Genomic DNA, 20,013 nt, shown 5'->3' with positions numbered 1-20,013 from the left:
GAAGTTAGGAAGGCTCAAACGTCACTGCAATGATATGTCAACGCTTATGGACGCTTTGGTTAAGTATGCCGATTCAGATAATACCAAAGACCCTGACTTAGAGGAGGACAAACCGGGGAAAGGAAAAAAGAATGGCAACACCAAGGGTCAGCAGCATAATCCGACAGGCCATGGGAATAATGGTAAGCGCAAAGCCGACAACAGTTTGGACTTTGTGGCTAACACCAATGTTCAGGAGAATGGTCAGCGCCGTAAGGGCAAGCAGCCCAGAGGGGCGGAGGTCCAGGCTCCAATTTGGAGCGCCTGTTAAATCAACCCTGTCCAAAGCATGGATCAAAGGAGAAGCCAGCATCGCATCTTTGGAAGGATTGTTATATTTACAAGACTTCAAGAACTCCAATATGTTTCAGTACGATAATGGCCCGCCCGGCGGTCCAGGAGGTGGTTTCCACGGGCCAGGTTACGGAGGCGGCAGCTCCGGTTTAGGATTTCAGGGCAATCAAACCGGACACAGCAATCAAGGGAACCAGGGCAACCAGGGAGGTTACAACCATCAGGGGAACCAGCAGCAGCAGTCGGGTTATCAGAGCAATCCTAAGCAGTTAAATAGTGGGCAATATCATGTCTTCACCACTAGCTTGTGTAAGCGTGATCAGAAGCTTCACAAGAGGGCGGTGAACTCTGTTGAACCGGCGGTGCCTTAGTATTTGCGCTGGTCTGAGCAACCCATTTTATGGAGTAGAGAGGATCACCCGCCCCGGGTTGACAATCCAGGTCATCTGGCCTTAGTGGTGGCCCCTCAAGTTGGGGGATATAAGTTCACTAAGGTACTCATGGATGGGGGAAGTAGTATCAACATTCTATATTATGATACCTTCCGTCGTATGGGGTTGCCAGATAAGAATCTTAAACCGTCAAACACCATTTTCCATGGTGTGGTGCCTGGTAAGTCTGCATATCCAGTGGGCAAGATAGCCTTAGAGGTGGCTTTTGGAGATGATCATGATTCAAGATCAGAAACATTGACCTTTGAGGTGGTAAAAATCAAAAGTCTATATCACGCTTTGTTTGGGCGACTGGCTTACGCTAAGTTCATGGCGAGGCCGTGTTATGTTTATCTACAGCTTAAAATGCTAGGTCATAAGGGGACCATCACAGTACACGGGAGCAGGAAGATCGCTTTGGAATGTGAGGAAGGTGATGCGGCTTATGCTGAGTCAGTTTGTGCCACGGAGGAGCTGAAGTTTTATAAAGACAAAGTTGATCCGACAGATATGACTTCTTTGAAAAGGCCAACTACAGAGCACGATCCGATGTTGAAATTTAAATCGGCCACAGATACTAAGATGATTGATTTTGTTCCTGGTGATTCATCCAAGCAGTTCAGCATCAGCGCTAACCTGGATCCCAAATAGGAAAGCACGCTCATCAAGTTCATCCATGAGAACCGGGACATCTTTGCATGGAAACCTTCTGACATGCCAGGTGTACCGAGGGAACTCGCTAAGCACACACTTAACATTGATCCTAAGTTTAAACCGGTCCGGCAGTTTCTCCACCGCTTCAATGAAGAGAGGCGCAAGGCTATTGGTGAAGAGGTAGCTCGATGGTTGGCCGCAAGGTTTATTGTGGAGGTCTTTCACCCGGAGTGGTTGGCTAATCCGGTGCTGGTTCTTAAGAAAAACGGCACTTGGCGTATGTGTGTAGATTACACAGACTTGAACAAGGCTTGCCTTGCAGATCCCTTTGCCCTCCCTCGTATTGATCAGATTATTGATGCTACGGCGGGTTGTGACCGTTTGTGTTTTCTGGACGCTTATTCTGATTATCATCAGATCAAAATGGCAATTAAGGACCAGGAGAAGACGGCTTTTATAACTCCTTTTGGAGCCTTCTGTTATGTCTCCATGCCTTTTGGGCTCAAGAGTGCCCAGGCGACTTATCAATGCTGTGTTCAGAATTGTCTTCATAAGCATATTGGGCGCAATGTTCATGCATATGTAGATGATATTGTGATAAAGTCCAGGAAGGAGGAAATATTGATAGATGATTTGAGAGAAACCTTTGACAACCTATGGGTTTACAAGATGATGCTCAATCCGGAAAAAGTGTGTCTTTGGTGTCCCGTCAGGCAAACTCTTGGGTTTTCTGGTGTCAAACAGAGGCATTGAGGCTAATCCGGAAAAAATCTCAGCAATTACATCTTTGGCTAAACCGGCATGTATCAATGACGTTCAACGTTTGGCCGGCCAGATTGCGGCTTTGAGCCAGTTTATCAGTCGTCTTGGGGAGAAGGCTATCCCTTTATATCAGATGCTGAAGAAAACAGATGATTTTGTCTGGAGCGAGGTGGCTGATAAAGCGTTTGAGGATCTGAAGAGGCAGTTAGCTGAACCGCCTGAGCTTGCAGCCCCGATCGATAAAGAGCCGTTATTGCTGTATGTGGCTGCTAATGCCCGAGCTGTTAGCGTGGCTATTGTGGTGGAGTGCAAGGAAGCTGGAAAGGAGTATCCGGTTCAACGGCCGGTTTATTATATCAGTGAGGTGCTCATTGAATCAAAGCAGAGGTATCCACATTGGCAGAAGCTGGTGTATGGAGTGTTTATGGCAAGCCGAAAGCTCAAACATTATTTTCAGGGTCATCCTATCACAGTGGTCAGTTCATCCCCTCTGGGAGATATCATTCAAAACAGAGAAGTAACTGGCCGGATTGCTAAGTGGGCTATTGAGCTTGGACCTCACGGGCTCAAATACACACCTCGCACAGCAACTAAATCCCAAGCGCTCGTGGATTTCATCAATGATTAGACGGAGTTGCAGGCACCAGAGGAAAAGCCAGATAACACGTATTGGACTATTCACTTTGATGGATCCATACAGTTGGAGGGCTCAGGGGCTGGAGTCATACTAACTTCCCCACGAGGTGACAAGTTTTGTTATGTCCTCCGTTTAATGTTCCCTTGTACTAACAATGCAGCTGAATACGAGGCCTTGCTCCACGGTCTTCGGATGGCAAAGGAGATGAACTTAAGTCGAGTTAAGTGCTTTGGTGACTCGGATCTGGTGGCTCAACAGGTGTCTGGCACTTGGGATTCAAAAGACCCACTCATGGCGGCATACCGATGAGAGGTAGACATGGTGGCTGGCCATTTCAAGGGTTATCAAGTTGACCATATAGACCGGCGAAAGAATGAAGCGGTGAACGCTCTAAGCCGCCTTGGTTCTCAGCGTAAACCGGTCCCACCAAATGTCTTCCTTGACGTGTTGCATAATCCGTCGGTCAAGGTACCAACAGAGGAGGAGTTGGCTATTCCTGATCCGGAGGCTCAATTGGTGGCAGCTTTGCATGTCATACCGGATTGGACAATCCCATACCTGGCTTACATGAACTGGGGCGAGTTACCAGAGGATGAAACCTCGGCCCGGCAGATAATCCGACGTTCCAAGTTGATGACCATACTCAACGGAGAGTTACATCGTTACAGCGTCTCAGGGGCAATTCTGTGTTGTGTCTCTCCTCAAGAGGGTTGTGAGATTTTGCGAGAAATCCATGAAGGGGATTGTGGTCACCACGCCGGTTCAAAGTCTTTGGTGGCTAAAGCTTTTCGCCACGGTTTCTATTGGTTAACACCTCATGCTGATGCTGAGAATTTAGTTAAACGATGTGACGGTTGTCAAAAATTTGCACAACGTGCTCATATTCCGGCTCAGGAGTTGAGGATGATTCCAATAACGTGGCCGTTTGCGACTTGGGGGCTTGATATGGTTGGACCCTTTAAGCGCTCCAAGGACAAAAAGACCCACTTATTAGTGGCAGTTGACAAATTCACCAAATGGGTGGAAGCAGAGCCAGTCAGTAAGTGTGATGCGGCCACGGTGGTTCAATTCATCAAAAAGGTGATATTCCGGTTTGGCTTTCCACACAGTATTATAACTGATAATGGTACTAATCTGTCAAAGGGAGAGATGGAGGAATTTTGCCGACGTGAACACATCCGGCTTGATATAGTATCGGTGGCCCACCCCCAATCTAATGGTCAAGCGGAGAGGGCAAACCAAGAAATTTTGAGAGGTATTAAACCCCGGCTTATGGTTCCTTTGAAGCGGACACCGGGTTGCTGGGTGGAGGAATTACCTTATGTGTTATGGAGCATCAACACCACACCCAACAGGTCTACGGGTTACACGCCTTTCTTCATGGTTTATGGAGCGGAGGCAGTTCTTCCTAGTGACATCCGTCACGACTCGCCCCGTGTGGCAGCTTATGTTGAAGTTGATAATGAGAAGGCACGTCAGGATTCCCTGGACCTATTAGATGAGGAGCGTGATCTTGCAGCAGCACGTTCGGCGATTTATCAACAAGATCTCCGACGTTATCACAGCCGCCGGGTTAAGACCAGAACTTTTCAAGAGGGTGATCTGGTGCTCCGCCTCATCCAGGATCATACTGATATGCATAAATTATCCCCACCTTGGGAAGGACCTTTTGTGGTCAGCAAGAATCTACACAACGGGTCATACTATCTCATTGATGTTCGAGAGCACAAAGACTCACGTAAATCGGAGGAGGAGACCAAGCGACCATGGAATATAGCTCTTCTTCGGCTTTACTATACTTGAGCCACAGGCTCTTCATATGTACATATTTATGACAATGTATATATTATATAATAAACCGGAGCCTCGAATAAAGCGGGGTCTCTGTTCTTTTTACATCGTGTGTGAGCTTACAAGAGTTTCTACTGACAAAGCGGAGTTTTGTTAAACCGGTCTCTGCGGCCGCACGGATATAAAGAAAATCACTAGGGGGCTTGGTCATATCTGAACCATAGCTACACCTCTTAATCGGTTTGAAACCACAAAGGGATATCACTAGGGGGCTTGGTTGTTGTCACACCATAGCTACACCTCTTGATCGGTTTAACACCACAAAGTGATATCACTAGGGGGCTTGGTTGTTATCACACCATAGCTACACCTCTTGGTAGGCGTTAAGCCAAAAGGAAATTATGTGGAGCCAAAGAGAGTCTGTTGCATTAAGCACAGCTCAAACATAGGTATCCACCGAGCACATCTCACATATTACCTAGGGGCTCTTTCCTTCTCAAAGAACAATGAGTTTTGAACCCTTGTAATAGGCTATCAAGCCAGGCTTGGAAGCCAGGTGTATTCACCTAAAACCCCGGGTTATCCTGCCTCTTTAAGTAAGTCACTCCGTCCAGGTAAACCTGGTACGACCCATCGAACGTTTGACAAGTCAATCCCATGGACCCTGAACTTGTCAAAGTTAAATCGGTGATTGGTTAGAGATTGAGGTCCATCTTAAAAAGGCTTTGCAAAATGGTTTAACTCAGCGGCCTGGCAGCCCATGAAAAGCCTCGATTTAGGGCCTGGCAGCCCATGAAAAGCCTTGCATATTTCTGTTGTTTTTGTTGTTTTTATGATAAGGGATTTATAAACATTTTTCTGACAAACCGGTGTTCATTACAAACCGGCATGACTTTCAGCACTTCGTTGTTAGTACATGATCAGATTCTAAACTGGTAGCGAATTTCTCCGGACTGGTCTTGACTAGATGTCACCAACCTTATACGAACAAATCAACGGCTTTTTAGCCCAATATGATTTCTACATGACCCGGCAAGAGGGCCATGAGTTATTAACACTCCATATTGATGTTTTTACCTCTACCATACAAGTAGTTGGTTAGCCAACGAGGTATGTCACAGATATTACTTATTTTATCGGATTACTACAAACTTTGGTTATCCATCCAAGTTGTGTATGGCTTTTGGGCATCATAACCCGTCTAGTGGTAAACCACTAGGATGCTTTTTAGTTTTCATATGCAGGAACATAAAGGATTATGCATACATGAATTCCAAAAGTGGAGCAAGTTTTCACAATGTCAAAGCACCAGAAAACATGCTCGATGGCATGACAGATAAAGGGGTTTTTGCTATCCTATTACAAGAAGCTTCAAAACGGCTCCAATTGAATAATTGTTTCTAAGCAGTGACACACAATAGCTGGTAAACTAGCTGCCGGTTTAAGATGCTTCATCTGGACGGCTTGACGGTTGAGGATCATTTGGTGCAATCACTTCTTCTTCATCCCTCCCTAGACGCTGGAAATCAACCGTTGACCAATCGATTCCGGTTAAATCTTGAAACACGGCTTCTTCATGGATAAGGCTGGAGGGGTTAATGTCAGGAGCGTAAGTATGCTTACGGATTGGAGGCACAAGTTCTTCGACTTCATGGATTTCGGCAGGCTGTCTCTTCCCTTCAGTGTCGTAAGCCGGCTGGAAATGAGATAAGTCTGTGTCTTCTGCCAGTTTGCTGGCTATTGGCCGCATCTCCTTTGTCAGCCTTTGGAGATCATCATTGTCGAAGTTTGAACCGTCCTCCTTCACACCTGGATATCCTTTAATGATGTCATCCGCTTCAAGATCCAGAATCCATGCTTTGGCCCGGATTAGTGCGGTCAGCGCTCCTGCTCTTGCGGCTGCCTTCTTCAGTTCAGTAATCCGGGCTGGTAGCATAGCCAGCTTCTCAAGGGTTTCTTTTATCAGTGTTGGTGCCGGTTTATTGTAGGCTGTAGTGCATATAGCACGCTGGGATCCAGAGTAAAGCTGTTCTATTAAGGTGTAAGCCACTTTAAGCTTCATCCGCATATCAGCGCCCAGATGAGTAATGCGGGTGCCTGTCATGGTTTAATATCAGCCAGACTGATAAACAATAAGATCTCATGAATTGGACAAACAGCATAAGGAGATACTTACCAAATACAGCGGACGTCATAGCGTTGATTTGCCGCTTCAAACCAGTTAGTTCATCTACAACTGACTTCAGGGCTGCTTCGGCATCCTCAGCTCTTTTGGTTAAACCGGCCTTTTCGGTTTCCCAGTCAGCACGTTCCTTGTTAAAAGACTCCTTTAGCTTTTCCATAGCTGTCAGGGCTTTGGTCAGCTCCTCCTTGGCTTTCACAGCCTCTGCTTATTGGGACTTCACGTTCTCTTGCAAATCAGCGGTTCGGGCATCTCTATTGCTTAGCTCGGCCTGTAATAGCGAAGATATGTCAACAACAGGATATGTATTTTCTAAGTACTAAGCGTATAACAAGTTATGCACTTCGTACTTGGGGGCTAATACCTATTTGTTCTATTATCAATACATCTTTTATAAGTCTCCAGAAAAATGCAAGCATTATCCTTGACACTTGGGGGCTAATGTACATCTGTTCAAAATGGACGCATGGATTCAAGACCCGGATTGCCTCGCAAAGCTAAACCGTCCTTTGGGGGCTACACTGAGGAAAGCTACTTAATTACATTGGTAAAGTATCAGTTTTGTTTTCACTAAGGACCTGACATTTTGAGGGTCAGCAGGAGAGGGTTAAAGTATTACAAAGTCCCGATTTAAGATCAACATCATAAAACGGCCCTTGGGGGCTACTTGGGATAGTGTTTCAACTTTGGAATCAAGAAGTAAAGGGAGATGAAAATACCTCATAGAGTTCCTTCACCAGGTTCACCAAAACGGCTTCATAGTCACGGTTTGAGCGCGGACGGTTTAAAAAACCGGAGTGAAGTTCTTCAGCACTGAGATGAGCATAGCTTGATAAGTCAGTGCTCCATTTACCCTTTTCCCTGGCAGCACGCTCTTATTTGGCACTATGTTGGGCCAAGATTACAGGATGGCCAGGAGAGTTGTGGCCCATGCCAGTAATGATAACATCATCTCCTCAGCCTTCAGTAGTTTTTGTGGGTGATGATGGAGTATCAGTACCTCTCACCGGATTAGCCCAGTTTGGAGCTGCCGGTTCAGTGTCAAGCACAGCAGGATCAGTTTCTGGTTGTTCATCAATATTCTGGTCTTGAAGGGGCGGTTCATCAAAGGTAGCTTTAGGATGAGGACCCTCCGGTTCACGAGTTTGGTCTGGTTCACCTATTTGCTCTTGTTCAAAAACCGCCTGGTCTTTTGACGGATTGTTGACCCGAGCTTTCTTGCTGGGTTTGGCTTTGGCTCTGCAAACAAAATTAAAAGAGGTTTAGCATCTTATTCAAGATTTGCAACGCATTTGAAGAAAGGGTTTGAATGCTTACCCAGCTACAGTTTTAAGAGGAGGGAGTTGGATTGCTGTTAACTCGCCAGAGGATGAGGGAGGTGTCACCTGATAATTTGAATCGGACGGATTAAGAGGTTGTCTAAAATAACCTGCCTTGGGATAAGAATTGTCAGAAGTGGGAGAGACCTCAGCTCGGCGCTTCCGAACCGGAGTATCAGGTAAACCGGCCGAAGTGACCTGCTGGCCACTATGTCGGGTTATCCGGCGAGCTTCATGCTGCTGCATCTTAAAAATAAATGTTGGATCCAAGTAAGCAAGAGGATGAGAAAAGCTTACTTTCCGGACAGCTTGACGGGTTTTTTGTGTTGGCATAGAGTCTGAACCAGAGGAAAGGGTAATTACCTCTACATCATCAGCCTGGCTACCTTCTACGTCCTCTTGATAAAGATCATTGTTAATGAGATGCATGAAAAGGGAGCCAAGGGAGTCAAGTTCTACCTCAACTTCTGGTTCCTCTACGTCTTCATCAAGTTCCATGTTGATACGTTCGGCTGTTTTCCGCTTTGAGGTTCGCTTGACGGCTTTGGTTTTGGGATGGGATGGCTTTGCCGCTTTATCTGCGGATTTCCGCTTCTAGAAGGGATCACCACCCTGTTCATACACAAACAGAAGAAAACTTACAAGTTGAACAATTTAAAGATATCAAAGATAAAAAGGAAGCATAGTGCTTACAACAAGGGGTTTATTTTGAGTGTAGAAGGGGTTCAAGCCGGTTTGGCGATAGACTGATTCCGATTCATTCAAAATTTTCTTAACGCCTTCAGTGACCTCTTCATCGGTTAACTGAATGTTGATGTGGCGTTGGGGGTCTTCTAATTCACCGATGTACTCACACATTAAACCGGGGCGGCGGCTTAGTGGCAAGATGCTCCAAGATATCCAGCAACGCACGAAATCAACGCCTGTTAAACCGTTGGCCATAAAGGCCCGGAGTTTGGCGAGTTGAGGGGCATATTTGGCCCGTTCCGCGGAACTTAAACGTTGCTGCAATGGATGAGTGTTAGAAAGCCGGTGCTCACGGTAGCCTGGAAGAGGGTTCTCATCTTCAGGAGAGGTATCTATGCAGTAGAACCAAGTCTGGTTCCATTCCTTGGGGTGACTGTGCAGTTTGGCATGAGGGAATTCAACTTCTTTCCGCTTTTGAACAGAGACACCACCAAGTTCAGTGTTGGGACCATTTACAAATTCTGTACGCCGGTTCAGATGAAAAAAGTCCCAGAATAGCTCAGCAGTTGGTTCTTCTTGTAAGTACGCTTCACAAAAGACTTGGAAGTTGCATAGATTGGACACCGAATTGGGTCCGATATCTTGAGGATGGAGTTGGAAACTGGCAAGCACATCTCGGAAAAACTTCGACCCGGACGGTTTGAAACCACGGCCTATGTGGTCGACAAAGACCACTACCTCACCCTGCCTCAGGGTAGGAGGATTCTCTATTCCTAGAACTCGCCATCGAATTTCAATTTTCTTGGGCAAGGTACCGATATTGACCATTCCGTTCAACTGTTCTTCAGTGACCCAGGAAGGAGCCCAGTTGCAAGCGGAAAACTGTTTGGCCATTATGAATCGAAAAGCTGGAAAAGAAATGCTGGTTTACAAATCATTCATGGTGGTACGCAAGATGCAATGGAATAAAGATATACAGATATATGAAATTGCGTAAATCGGAGACTGATACAATAATGAATGACAAGGTCATATCAAGGGTATACATGTGTTGTTAAACCAGACTGTTACAATGAATATAAAAGGGGTTTGCCGGTTTACCAGGGGACTAATGGTATGAGATAGATTGTTTTTACAAGGGTAAACCGCCTACATGGTAAAGAGGATACAGACCCAAGGTAAAATGACTAAGTAAGGAGAAACAGATTCCACAAGAGGGCATGGAAGTTTCGGATCTACTGAAGACAGGAAAGCAAAAATATTTTGACGTAATAAGGGGTGGACCCACAGCAGTTCGTAATGCTTCAGATCAGTTTTTGTGTACAAAAGGATTGTTCTGATAGCGGAAAGGAAGCTATTTACGCGCAATATATCAAGCGTGGAGTTTTTAAATCCATACATGAGGAGGAACAGAGCCGTACTGGAGCCCCGATGAACTTTGATAAACTGTGAAGAACGAATGAACCTTCAACAGATCTACAAAGGGGGAAAGGGAAAGAACTCACAGAGGAGCAAGCAGCGGAGGATCACCGCGTTTCTATGGTACGATCAGGTCGATGCAGCGGCCTTTGTCGAAGCAGAGGGGAAGCTCGGTGACGGCAGCGGCGCTCAGGGGCAAGACGTCGCGAGGAGGAAGAAGAAGTGAAGGAGACGAAGGGGAAAAAGGAGAAGGACCTATGGTCCTATTTATAAAGCGAATCGATAAAGCGACAAGTGCGGGAATCGAGGAGCTCAAAAATGGATAGTTAATAAAGGTGTCGCCTCGATGATTGGATATACATTAATGAAGGTAATCTTTGGCTTCAACGAAAAGATGACGTCAGGGCAGTTTATCATGATCCTGGAGTATGACGTCACGGCGGTTTACAAGATCAAGGTGAAGATGCAAAAGAGGAGTTTTTCTAAGTGTTGAAGATTTACATGAACAAGTTCAAACCAATCTGGGGCCTAATGTTGGGGATATTACTACTGGACATAAACCGGCCAGGAGCAGCCGGATTAACTTTATGAAGATTAGAAGCCCATGAAGACGTAAGAATGATGGCGCTTTATGAAGGCCCAAGGCCCAAAGGCGAGTTAAGGCATGTAGATGTAAACCGACCTTATTATGTAACTTGCATTGTAAGATAGGAAGTATAGAGACTGAACCGAACACGTTTATGATCCGGCTTCGGGACTCTGTAAACCGGCGGGCGTCAACCTATGTATATAAAGGGACGACCCGGCAGCGGTTTAGGGACAACACACAGCAACTCGAGGGCCAGCTAGAGTGGATTCGCTCCCTGGTCATCGAAACCCTAGCAATACCAATCACAACTAGACGTAGGCTTTTACCTTCATCGAAGGGGCCAAACTAGTATAAACTCCCCGTGTCCCCTTGTCTGGTTTAACCCCTCTAAACTAACCCGTTGCGATGGCTCCACGACTAAGTCCTTTCACGAGGACATCTGCCGTGGCAAACCCATGACACGCCGAACCTCAACATTCATCGGACCACATACATCTGTATGTATGATTTCTAACAAATCTTTTGCTCTCTCCATAGTATCGGAGAACGGTGTTTTAGTCATCTTGCCCATGAGGCACAGTTCGCAAGTACCAAGTGATTCATAATCAAGTGGTTCCAAAAGTCCATCAGTATGGAGTTTCTTCATGCGCTTTACACCGATATGACCTAAACGGCAGTGCAACAAATAAGTTGCACTATCATTATCAACTCTGCATCTTTTGGCTTCAACATTATGAATATGTGTATCACTACTACCGAGATTCATCAAAAATAGACCACTCTTCAAGGGTGCATGACCATAAAAGATATTACTCATATAAATAGAACAACCATTATTCTCTGATTTAAATGAATAACCGTCTCGCATCAAACAAGATCCAGATATAATGTTCATGCTCAACGCTGGCACCAAATAACAATTATTTAGGTCTAATACTAATCCTGAAGGTAGATGTAGAGGTAGCGTGCCGACGGCGATCACATCGACTTTGGAACCATTTCCCACATGCATCGTCACCTCGTCCTTGGCCAGTGTTCGCTTAATCCGTAGTCCCTGTTTCGAGTTGCAAATATTAGCAACAGAACCAGTATCAAATACCCAGGTGCTACTGCGAGCTCTGGTAAGGTACACATCAATAACATGTATATCACATATACATTTGTTCACCTTGCCATCCTTCTTATCCGCCAAATACTTGGGGCAGTTCCGCTTCCAGTGACCAGTCTGCTTGCAGTAGAAGCACTCAGTCTCAGGCTTAGGTCCAGACTTGGGTTTCTTCTATTGAGCAGCAACTTGTTTGCTGTTCTTCTTGAAGTTCCCCTTCTTCTTCCCTTTGCCCTTTTTCTTGAAACTGGTGGTCTTATTGACCATCAACACTTGATGCTCCTTCTTGATTTCTACCTCCGCAGCCTTTAGCATTGCGAAGAGCTTGGGAATCGTCTTATCCATCCCTTGCATGTTATAGTTCATCACGAAGCTCTTGTAGCTTGGTGGCAGTGATTGAAGAATTCTGTCAATGACGCTATCATCCGGAAGATTAACTCCCAGTTGAATCAAGTGATTGTTATACCCAGACATTTTGAGTATATGCTCACTGACAGAACTATTCTCCTCCATCTTGCAGCTGTAGAACTTATTGGAGACTTCATATCTCTCAATCCGGGCATTTGCTTGAAATATTAACTTCAACTCCTGGAACATCTCATATGCTCCATGACGTTCAAAACGTCGTTGAAGTCCCGATTCTAAGCCGTAAAGCATGGCACATTGAACTATCGAGTAGTCATCAGCTTTGCTTTGCTAGACGTTCTTAACGTCGTCAGTTGCATCTGTAGCAGGCCTGGCACCTAGCTGTGTTTCCAGGACGTAATTCTTCTGTGCAGCAATGAGGATAATCCTCAAGTTACGGACCCAGTCTGTGTAATTGCTACCATTATCTTTCAACTTTGCTTTCTCAAGGAGCGCATTAAAATTCAACGGAACAACAACACGGGCCATCTATCTACAATCAACATAGACAAGCAAGATACTATCAGGTACTAAGTTCATGATAAATTTAAGTTCAATTAATCATATTACTTAAGAACTCCCACTTAGATAGACATCCCTCTAATCCTCTAAGTGATCACGTGATCCAAATCAACTAAACCATAACCGATCATCACGTGAAATGGAGTAGTTTTCAATGGTGAACATCACTATGTTGATCATATCTACTATATGATTCACGCTCGACCTTTCGGTCTTAGTGTTCCGAGGCCATATCTGCATATGCTAGGCTCGTCAAGTTTAACCTGAGTATTCTGCGTGTGCAAAACTGGCTTGCACCCGTTGTAGATGGACGTAGAGCTTATCACACCCAATCATCACGTGGTGTCTAGGCACGAAGAACTTTGGCAATGGTGCATACTCAGGGAGAACACTTTTATCTTGAAATTTAGTGAGAGATCATCTTATAATGCTACCGCCAATCAAAGCAAGATAAGATGCATAAAAGATAAACATCACATGCAATCAATATAAGTGATATGATATGGCCATCATCATCTTGTGCTTGTGATCTCCATCTCCGAAGCACCGTCATGATCACCATCATCACCGGCGCGACACCTTGATTTCCATCGTAGCATCATTGTCGTCTCGCCAATCTTATGCTTCTACGACTATCGCTACCGCTTAGTGATAAAGTAAAGCATTACAGGGCGATTGCATTGCATACAATAAAGCGACAACCATATGGCTCCTGCCAGTTGCTGATAACTTGGTTACAAAACATGATCATCTCATACAATAAAATTTAGCATCATGTCTTGACCATATCACATCACAACATGCTCTGCAAAAACAAGTTAGACGTCCTCTACTTTGTTGTTGCAAGTTTTACATGGCTGCTACTGGGCTTAGCAAGAACCGTTCTTACCTACGCATCAAAACCACAACAATTGTTTGTCAAGTTGGTGTTGTTTTAACCTTCGCAAGGACCGAGCGTAGCCACACTCGGTTCAACTAAAGTTGGAGCAACTGACACCCGCCAGCCACCTGTGTGCAAAGCACGTCGGTAGAACCAGTCTCGCGTAAGCGTACGTGTAATGTCGGTCCGGGCCGCTTCATCCAACAATACCGCCGAACCAAAGTATGACATGTTGGTAAGCAGTATGACTTATATCGCCCACAACTCACTTGTGCTCTACTCGTGCATATGACATCTGCGCATAAAACCTGGCTCGGATGCCACTGTTGGGGAACGTAGTAATTTCAAAAAAGTTTCCTACGCACACGCAAGTTCATGGTGATGCATAGCAACGAGAGGGGAGAGTATTGTCCACGTACCCTTGTAGACCAAAAGCGGAAGCGTTAGCACAACGCGGTTGATGTAGTCGTACGTCTTCACGATCCGACCGATCATGTACCGAACATACGGCACCTCCGAGTTCAGCACACGTTCAGCCCGATGACGTCCCTCGAACTCCGATCCAACCGAGTGTTGAGGGAGAGTTTCGTCAGCACGACGGTGTGGTGACGATGATAATGTTCTACCAACACAGGGCTTCGCCTAAGCACCGCTACAGTATTATCGAGGTGGACTATGGTGGAGGGGGGCACCGCACACGACTAAAAGATCAAACGATCAATTGTTGTGTCTCTAGCGTGCCCCCTACCCCCCGTATATAAAGGAGCAAGGGGGGAGGTGCGGCCGGCCAGGAGGGGCGCGCCAGGAGGAGTCCTACTCCTACCGGGAGTAGGACTCCCTCCCTTTTCCTTGTTGGATTAGGAGAAGAGGGGAAAGAGGTGGAGGAGAAGAAGGAAAGGGGGGGCGCCGCCCCCTCTCCTTGTCCTATTCGGACTAGGGGGAAGGGGCGCGCGACCCTTGCCATGGCCGCCTCTCCTCTTCTCCACTAAGGCCCACTATGGCCCATTAACCCTCGAGGGGTTCCGGTAACCCCTCCGGTACTCCGGTACAATCCCGATTTCACCTGGAACACTTCCGATATCCAAATGTAGGCTTCCAATATACCAATCTTCATGTATCGACCATTTCGAGACTCCTCGTCATGTCCGTGATCATATCCGGGACTCCGAACAACCTTCGGTACATCAAAACATATAAACTCATAATATAACTATCATCGAAACGTTAAGCGTGCGGACCCTGCGGGTTCGAGAACTATGTAGACATGACCGAGACACGTCTCCGGTCAATAACCAATAGCAGAACCTGGATGCTCATATTGGCTCCTACATATTCTACGAAGATCTTTATCGGTCAGACCGCATAACAACATACGTTGTTCCCTTTGTCATCGGTATGTTACTTGCCCGAGATTCGATCGTCGGTATCTAATACCTAGTTCAATCTCGTTACCGGCAAGTCTCTTTACTCGTTCTGTAATACATCATCCGCCAACTAACTCATTAGTGCAATGCTTGCAAGGCTTAAGTGATGCGTATTACCGAGAGGGCCCAGAGATACCTCTCCGACAATCGGAGTGACAAATCCTAATCTCGAAATACGCCAACCCAACAAGTACCTTCGGAGACACCTGTGCAGCACCTCTATAATCACCCAGTTACGTTGTGACATTTGGTAGCACACAAAATGTTCCTCTGGTAAACGGGAGTTGCATAATCTCATAGTTATAGGAACATGTATAAGTCATGAAGAAAGCAATAGCAACATACTAAACGATCGAGTGCTAAGCTGACAGAATGGGTCAAGTCAATCACATCATTCTCCTAATGATGTGATCCCGTTAATCAAATGACAACTCATGTCAATGGCTAGGAAACATAACCATCTTTGATTAACGAGCTACTCAAGTAGAGGCATACTAGTGACACTCTGTTTGTCTATGTATTCACACATGTATTACGTTTCCTGGTTAATACAATTCTAGCATGAATAATAAACATTTATCATGAGAATAAGGAAATAAATAATAACTTTGTTATTGCCTCTAGGGCATATTTCCTTCAAGAGCTACTGCAGGCGGAGCTCGGGCACGAGTGGCACGGGGCCGGAGCTGCGGGGAGGGGCACGCTGCGCGGGTGGCGTGCGGTGCGCGGCCGGGACGAGAGCTGCTGCAAAGACGGCGAGGCGCATGCGACGGGGCGCGGGCACGGCGGTGCGGGAGCTGCGGGGCGGGGCGCGGGGCGAGGCTGCACAGCTGTTGGTTGGAAGCTCGTCGGATGCAGGTCAGATAGTCGTCGGATGCTAGTCAGACAATCATTGGATGCTGGTATCAAGCTGTGCACGGAGCCTCTTGACATGAAGCTGCTCGTGCTCTGCGTGTAATGTCTACGCGGGGGGCGGCTGCTTGCATGCATGTGCTGGTGCGAGCGCGCGACCGGAGCACGGGCGTCGGCGGAGGCGACCTCGCGGGGGCGTGACCGAGTTGCAGGGCGGGCGCGTCGAACTGCGGGGCGGGGGTGGGGCGCGCGTGACGGGGCCGGCGAGCTGCGGACGGGAGCTCGCGGGCGAGGCGGCGGAGGTGAGCTCGGGGGCGCAGGGTGAGGTCGCGCGGGAGCTCGCCCACCAGATGTTTGACTGAATGCCGATACGGATATACACAAAATGGGTCTGGCTTTTGTTGGGCGCACCGGCTGACCCAAACGAAAAAGCGGACGCGGACAGGCGGACGGGCGACCCAAACAGACAAAAAACGGACAAAATCAGCGTCCGTTTGGGTCGCCCCATTGAAGTTGCTTCGAGGAATTGTGGAATTTGAACATCTAGCACACAATCATTTTGACATGTGAGTACCTAGGTGTTGCAGTATGTTTGTTGAGAGTGAAACAATCTGCTATGTGTTCTGGTATGTTTGGAAAAAGTGAAACAATCAGATATGTGTTGTGGTGCGTATCTTCATTGACTTCTCCCTTATGCTTGAGGTTGCATACTTTGTCACGGAGGACATTAACCAAGTGCGTTCCTCTTTTGCGTCAGACATGCAACGGGCGACCCAATCTGGTTGTAATTCCCTTTTTTCGCTTTCATCTTATAAATAGCATTTGTTCTTCTTTTTATCCTAAAAATTTAAAGGTCAAGCCTGAATTAATAAGTCAAAGCCAGAGCTGATAGGTAAACAACTATTGGAGGGAGTATTATATTGTTTTTTGAATTTATTTATTTTGAATTTTGGAGTATTATATTGTTATTAAACAGAATTGTGTAAATCCTGCTCCACATATACATGACGAGTTCATCTTTGCACTGCATAGCATGCATTACGGTGTAGCAAACCAGATTTCAGACGGACTTGAGCTTCTTAGCGATGCCGGCGAAGTACCTCCCCTGGTGCTCCGCCAAAGCGAGCTCGGCGCCAGTGGGCACCCTGCTACCGTCGGCGCCGGCGAAGGTGCCGGCCCCGTACGCACTGCCACCCTTGACCTCGTCCATGATCAGCATGCCGGCGCCGTGCGTGCCCCCGACCGGCACGAACAGCATGCCGTGGTGCGCCAGCTGCGTGACGGCCGTGAGCGCGGTCGACTCCTGGCCGCCGCCCTGGGTGGCCGTCGCGAAGAAGACGCCCGCGGGCTTGCCGGCGAGGGCCTGCTCCTTCCAGAGGCCGCCGGTGGAGTCGAAGAAGGCCTTCATCTGCGCCGCCATCATGCCGAACCGCGTCGGGGTGCCGAACAGCACGCCGTCGGCCTCGGCCAGCTGGCCCGCCGTGATGACGGGGTGGTCCTGGCGCACGGGCGCCGCGTGCATCTTCGCCAGCACGCCCTCCGGCAGCGTCTCCGGCACCCGCCATATGGTGGCCTCCACGCCGGGGACGGAGTCGGCGCCCTTCTTTATCTCCTCCGCCAGCGTCGCGACGTGTCCCCAGGTCGAGTAGTACCTGCAGATAAATATACAGTGATCAGAATCAGTGAGCTAGCTAGCCGGAAGAAGAAGGGATGAACAAAGGCGGAGCATTGCTTGATTACACGATGTATATCTTGGTCGCCATTGCTGCAGATTTCTGCTAAGTTTCTTTCTACTAAAATTCCTGCCCTATCTTCTTGTCGCGGTGTGGCTTGTGAAGGAGAAGAGTGAGAGGCACCGGTATTTATATAGAAAGACCGTTGTATGCTAGCTGATTCAGTGGGAGCACTAGGATACACTAAACTGGTTCAGTGGTGCTAATGGCGTCCGCTATCTTGGAAAAGCCATGGCTGCTAAGCGATACTAGTAATTAAGAATGATTGAGTGTGGCAGGCCGGACAGTGCGCAATTTGTAATGAGGGAAAAGCAACAGGAATCCACGATAACGGGGTTAGGTGATGATGATGAGGGAAGCTGCTCTGCAAAGCGGAAAAGCCTAGGTTGTGCGAGGTCATTCAGGCTTTGGCAAATGCCAAGTTGCTTGAGGAAGGGATATTTTTTCTTCTGAATGAAACTTTGTTGTACGCTGATTATGAAAAATAAGACACCAGTTAGGTGATAGCTGGATGTTTATGAGCTCTGTCTATTTTGGGTCCCTTGCTCCTGCGTGAGCTCTGAGTTGCTCAGTTTGTTTTGAGCGTTGGTTTGATACTTTGCTGCTCTCTGTTTGCCGAGGATAATATGTGTCTGTCGGATTTTTGCCCCATAGCAGGTGTCTCGCAGGCGAGCTCTTGCGATGGGTTTTCCGGGGACGCGTGAACTCGCTCTTCCGTTTCCCGTCCCTTCAAATCTTTGAACTTGAATGATGTATTTCTGTTATTCAATTAATGAAAAAAGATTATGCCCGGTTCAAAAAATATTGTACATGATTACCCATAACTCTCCACTAGCGGCCGCCACTCCCTAACCAGCTAACCTGACCAAAAGAGCAATGCTTCGGTAGACCCACTCTCACAAAGCGTATAAAGGAATCATTTCATAAATTATACGGTAGTCTATCGTACTTGTATTAATAATTTTTTTGAGACATGTATCCGTAACAAATGCGAAAAATAAAAGCACTTACTTGCACCGGGTATCGAACTCACAACCTGGCCATGAATGGAACCAATGCTAACCAGACAGCCTAATAACTGAGTAGAACTTAAAGACAGCGCTAACGTTTAAAGTACTATTTAGAGCTGCAGATCCGATTTTTTTTTTCTTTTTCAATACTTTTGCAAAACAATAAGAACAAAATTTCTTGAAAATGCCAACAATGTTTCAAAATCGTAAAAAAAGAATATTCTTTTCTTAAATATGAACAGTTTTCTAAAAGTGAATTTAAAATACGCACTTAACATTTTCCTAGTATACGGTGTTTTTTTTCAAATACAAACTAAACTTTCTTTAAAATATATGCTGAATATTTTTGAAATGCACGTTGAATAAAATTAGTAGACACGATGAACACTTTTTATACACAGTGAACATTTTCCTGAAACCGGTTGCTCGTTCAAAGTGGGCCGACGCATATCGTGTCGGTCGCTTTGCTTCAACAAAGCCATGACGGTTTGACACCCTCGGGTGGCAAATAGGGTTCGCCTTCGGGAAGTAGAATCAGATAGAAGGTGCCATGCACAGTACGTTGCCTCGACTGGCCCCGTCCATTATTGCACACGAAAACATGGAAAATACATTAAAAAGGAAATGGCAATGCGCGCTTTCGTGTCTCTCAGTGTGGTCAGCACTGGGTGTTTCCGGGGTGACGCTAGCTGAACTTACTTAGAAATGGTCAATTTTGCCTGCCTTGGAGTAATGATTCCACCATTGGATCTTAGAAACGGAGAAGTCGAGGTCGAAGCCTATCATCAAGGCTATCTACAAATAAAGCATAATCGGAAATGAGCAAATACAAATAAACAAGATCGGGAAGAGTTTCCGCTTGTGCCGAGTCAAATCAGCGGAGCTTATTTTTTTTCCGTTGCAGAAAAGAGATCCCTTACCCTTTCTTTAGAAAATGATGAATATGAAGTCCGGGAGGCTGCGGGTACTATGGATAGCTACCCGGGCTCGTTGTGAGGCGGGACCCAACCCTCCTCTTCACTCCACTGCTTCAACAGAAATGGATCCATCATCTGCGCAGGAGATAGTTGCCCATCATACGGCTCACCAACTTCACTTGCCTCTAAGGGGGGCTCGCTCCGGGCGGGTCAAACCCTGTAACTCTCACTGCTAACTGCTCGCCGCTAGGTACACAAACTGATAAGCTCAAATGTCTAACTAAAAAAACGCAAACTACTAGAACTATCCTTTACCAACCAGCTTACTGTAGCAAAACGGACTTTTTCCGCTATTTCTTTC

At 46.6% G+C, this 20,013-nt stretch overlaps 1 protein-coding gene across 1 annotated transcript; it reads right to left on the bottom strand.

Moving 5' to 3' along the window:
* Positions 1–16,881: 16,881 nt before the first annotated feature.
* Positions 16,882–17,885, bottom strand: LOC125521978 (quinone-oxidoreductase QR2-like). Its single transcript, XM_048687041.1, has 2 exons — positions 17,733–17,885; positions 16,882–17,644 (listed from the first exon to the last, which is right to left on the bottom strand). Exons 1-2 carry the CDS (start codon positions 17,753–17,755, stop codon positions 17,053–17,055), a joined length of 615 nt encoding a protein of 204 aa, XP_048542998.1. The 5' UTR covers positions 17,756–17,885; the 3' UTR covers positions 16,882–17,052.
* Positions 17,886–20,013: the final 2,128 nt, after the last annotated feature.

This window comes from Triticum urartu, chromosome 7, assembly GCF_003073215.2.
Source record: "Triticum urartu cultivar G1812 chromosome 7, Tu2.1, whole genome shotgun sequence".
NCBI classification, from domain to species: Eukaryota; Viridiplantae; Streptophyta; class Magnoliopsida; order Poales; family Poaceae; genus Triticum; species Triticum urartu.
Note: the sequence above shows the minus strand (reverse complement) of the source record. Positions and strands in the feature narration are given on the sequence as shown.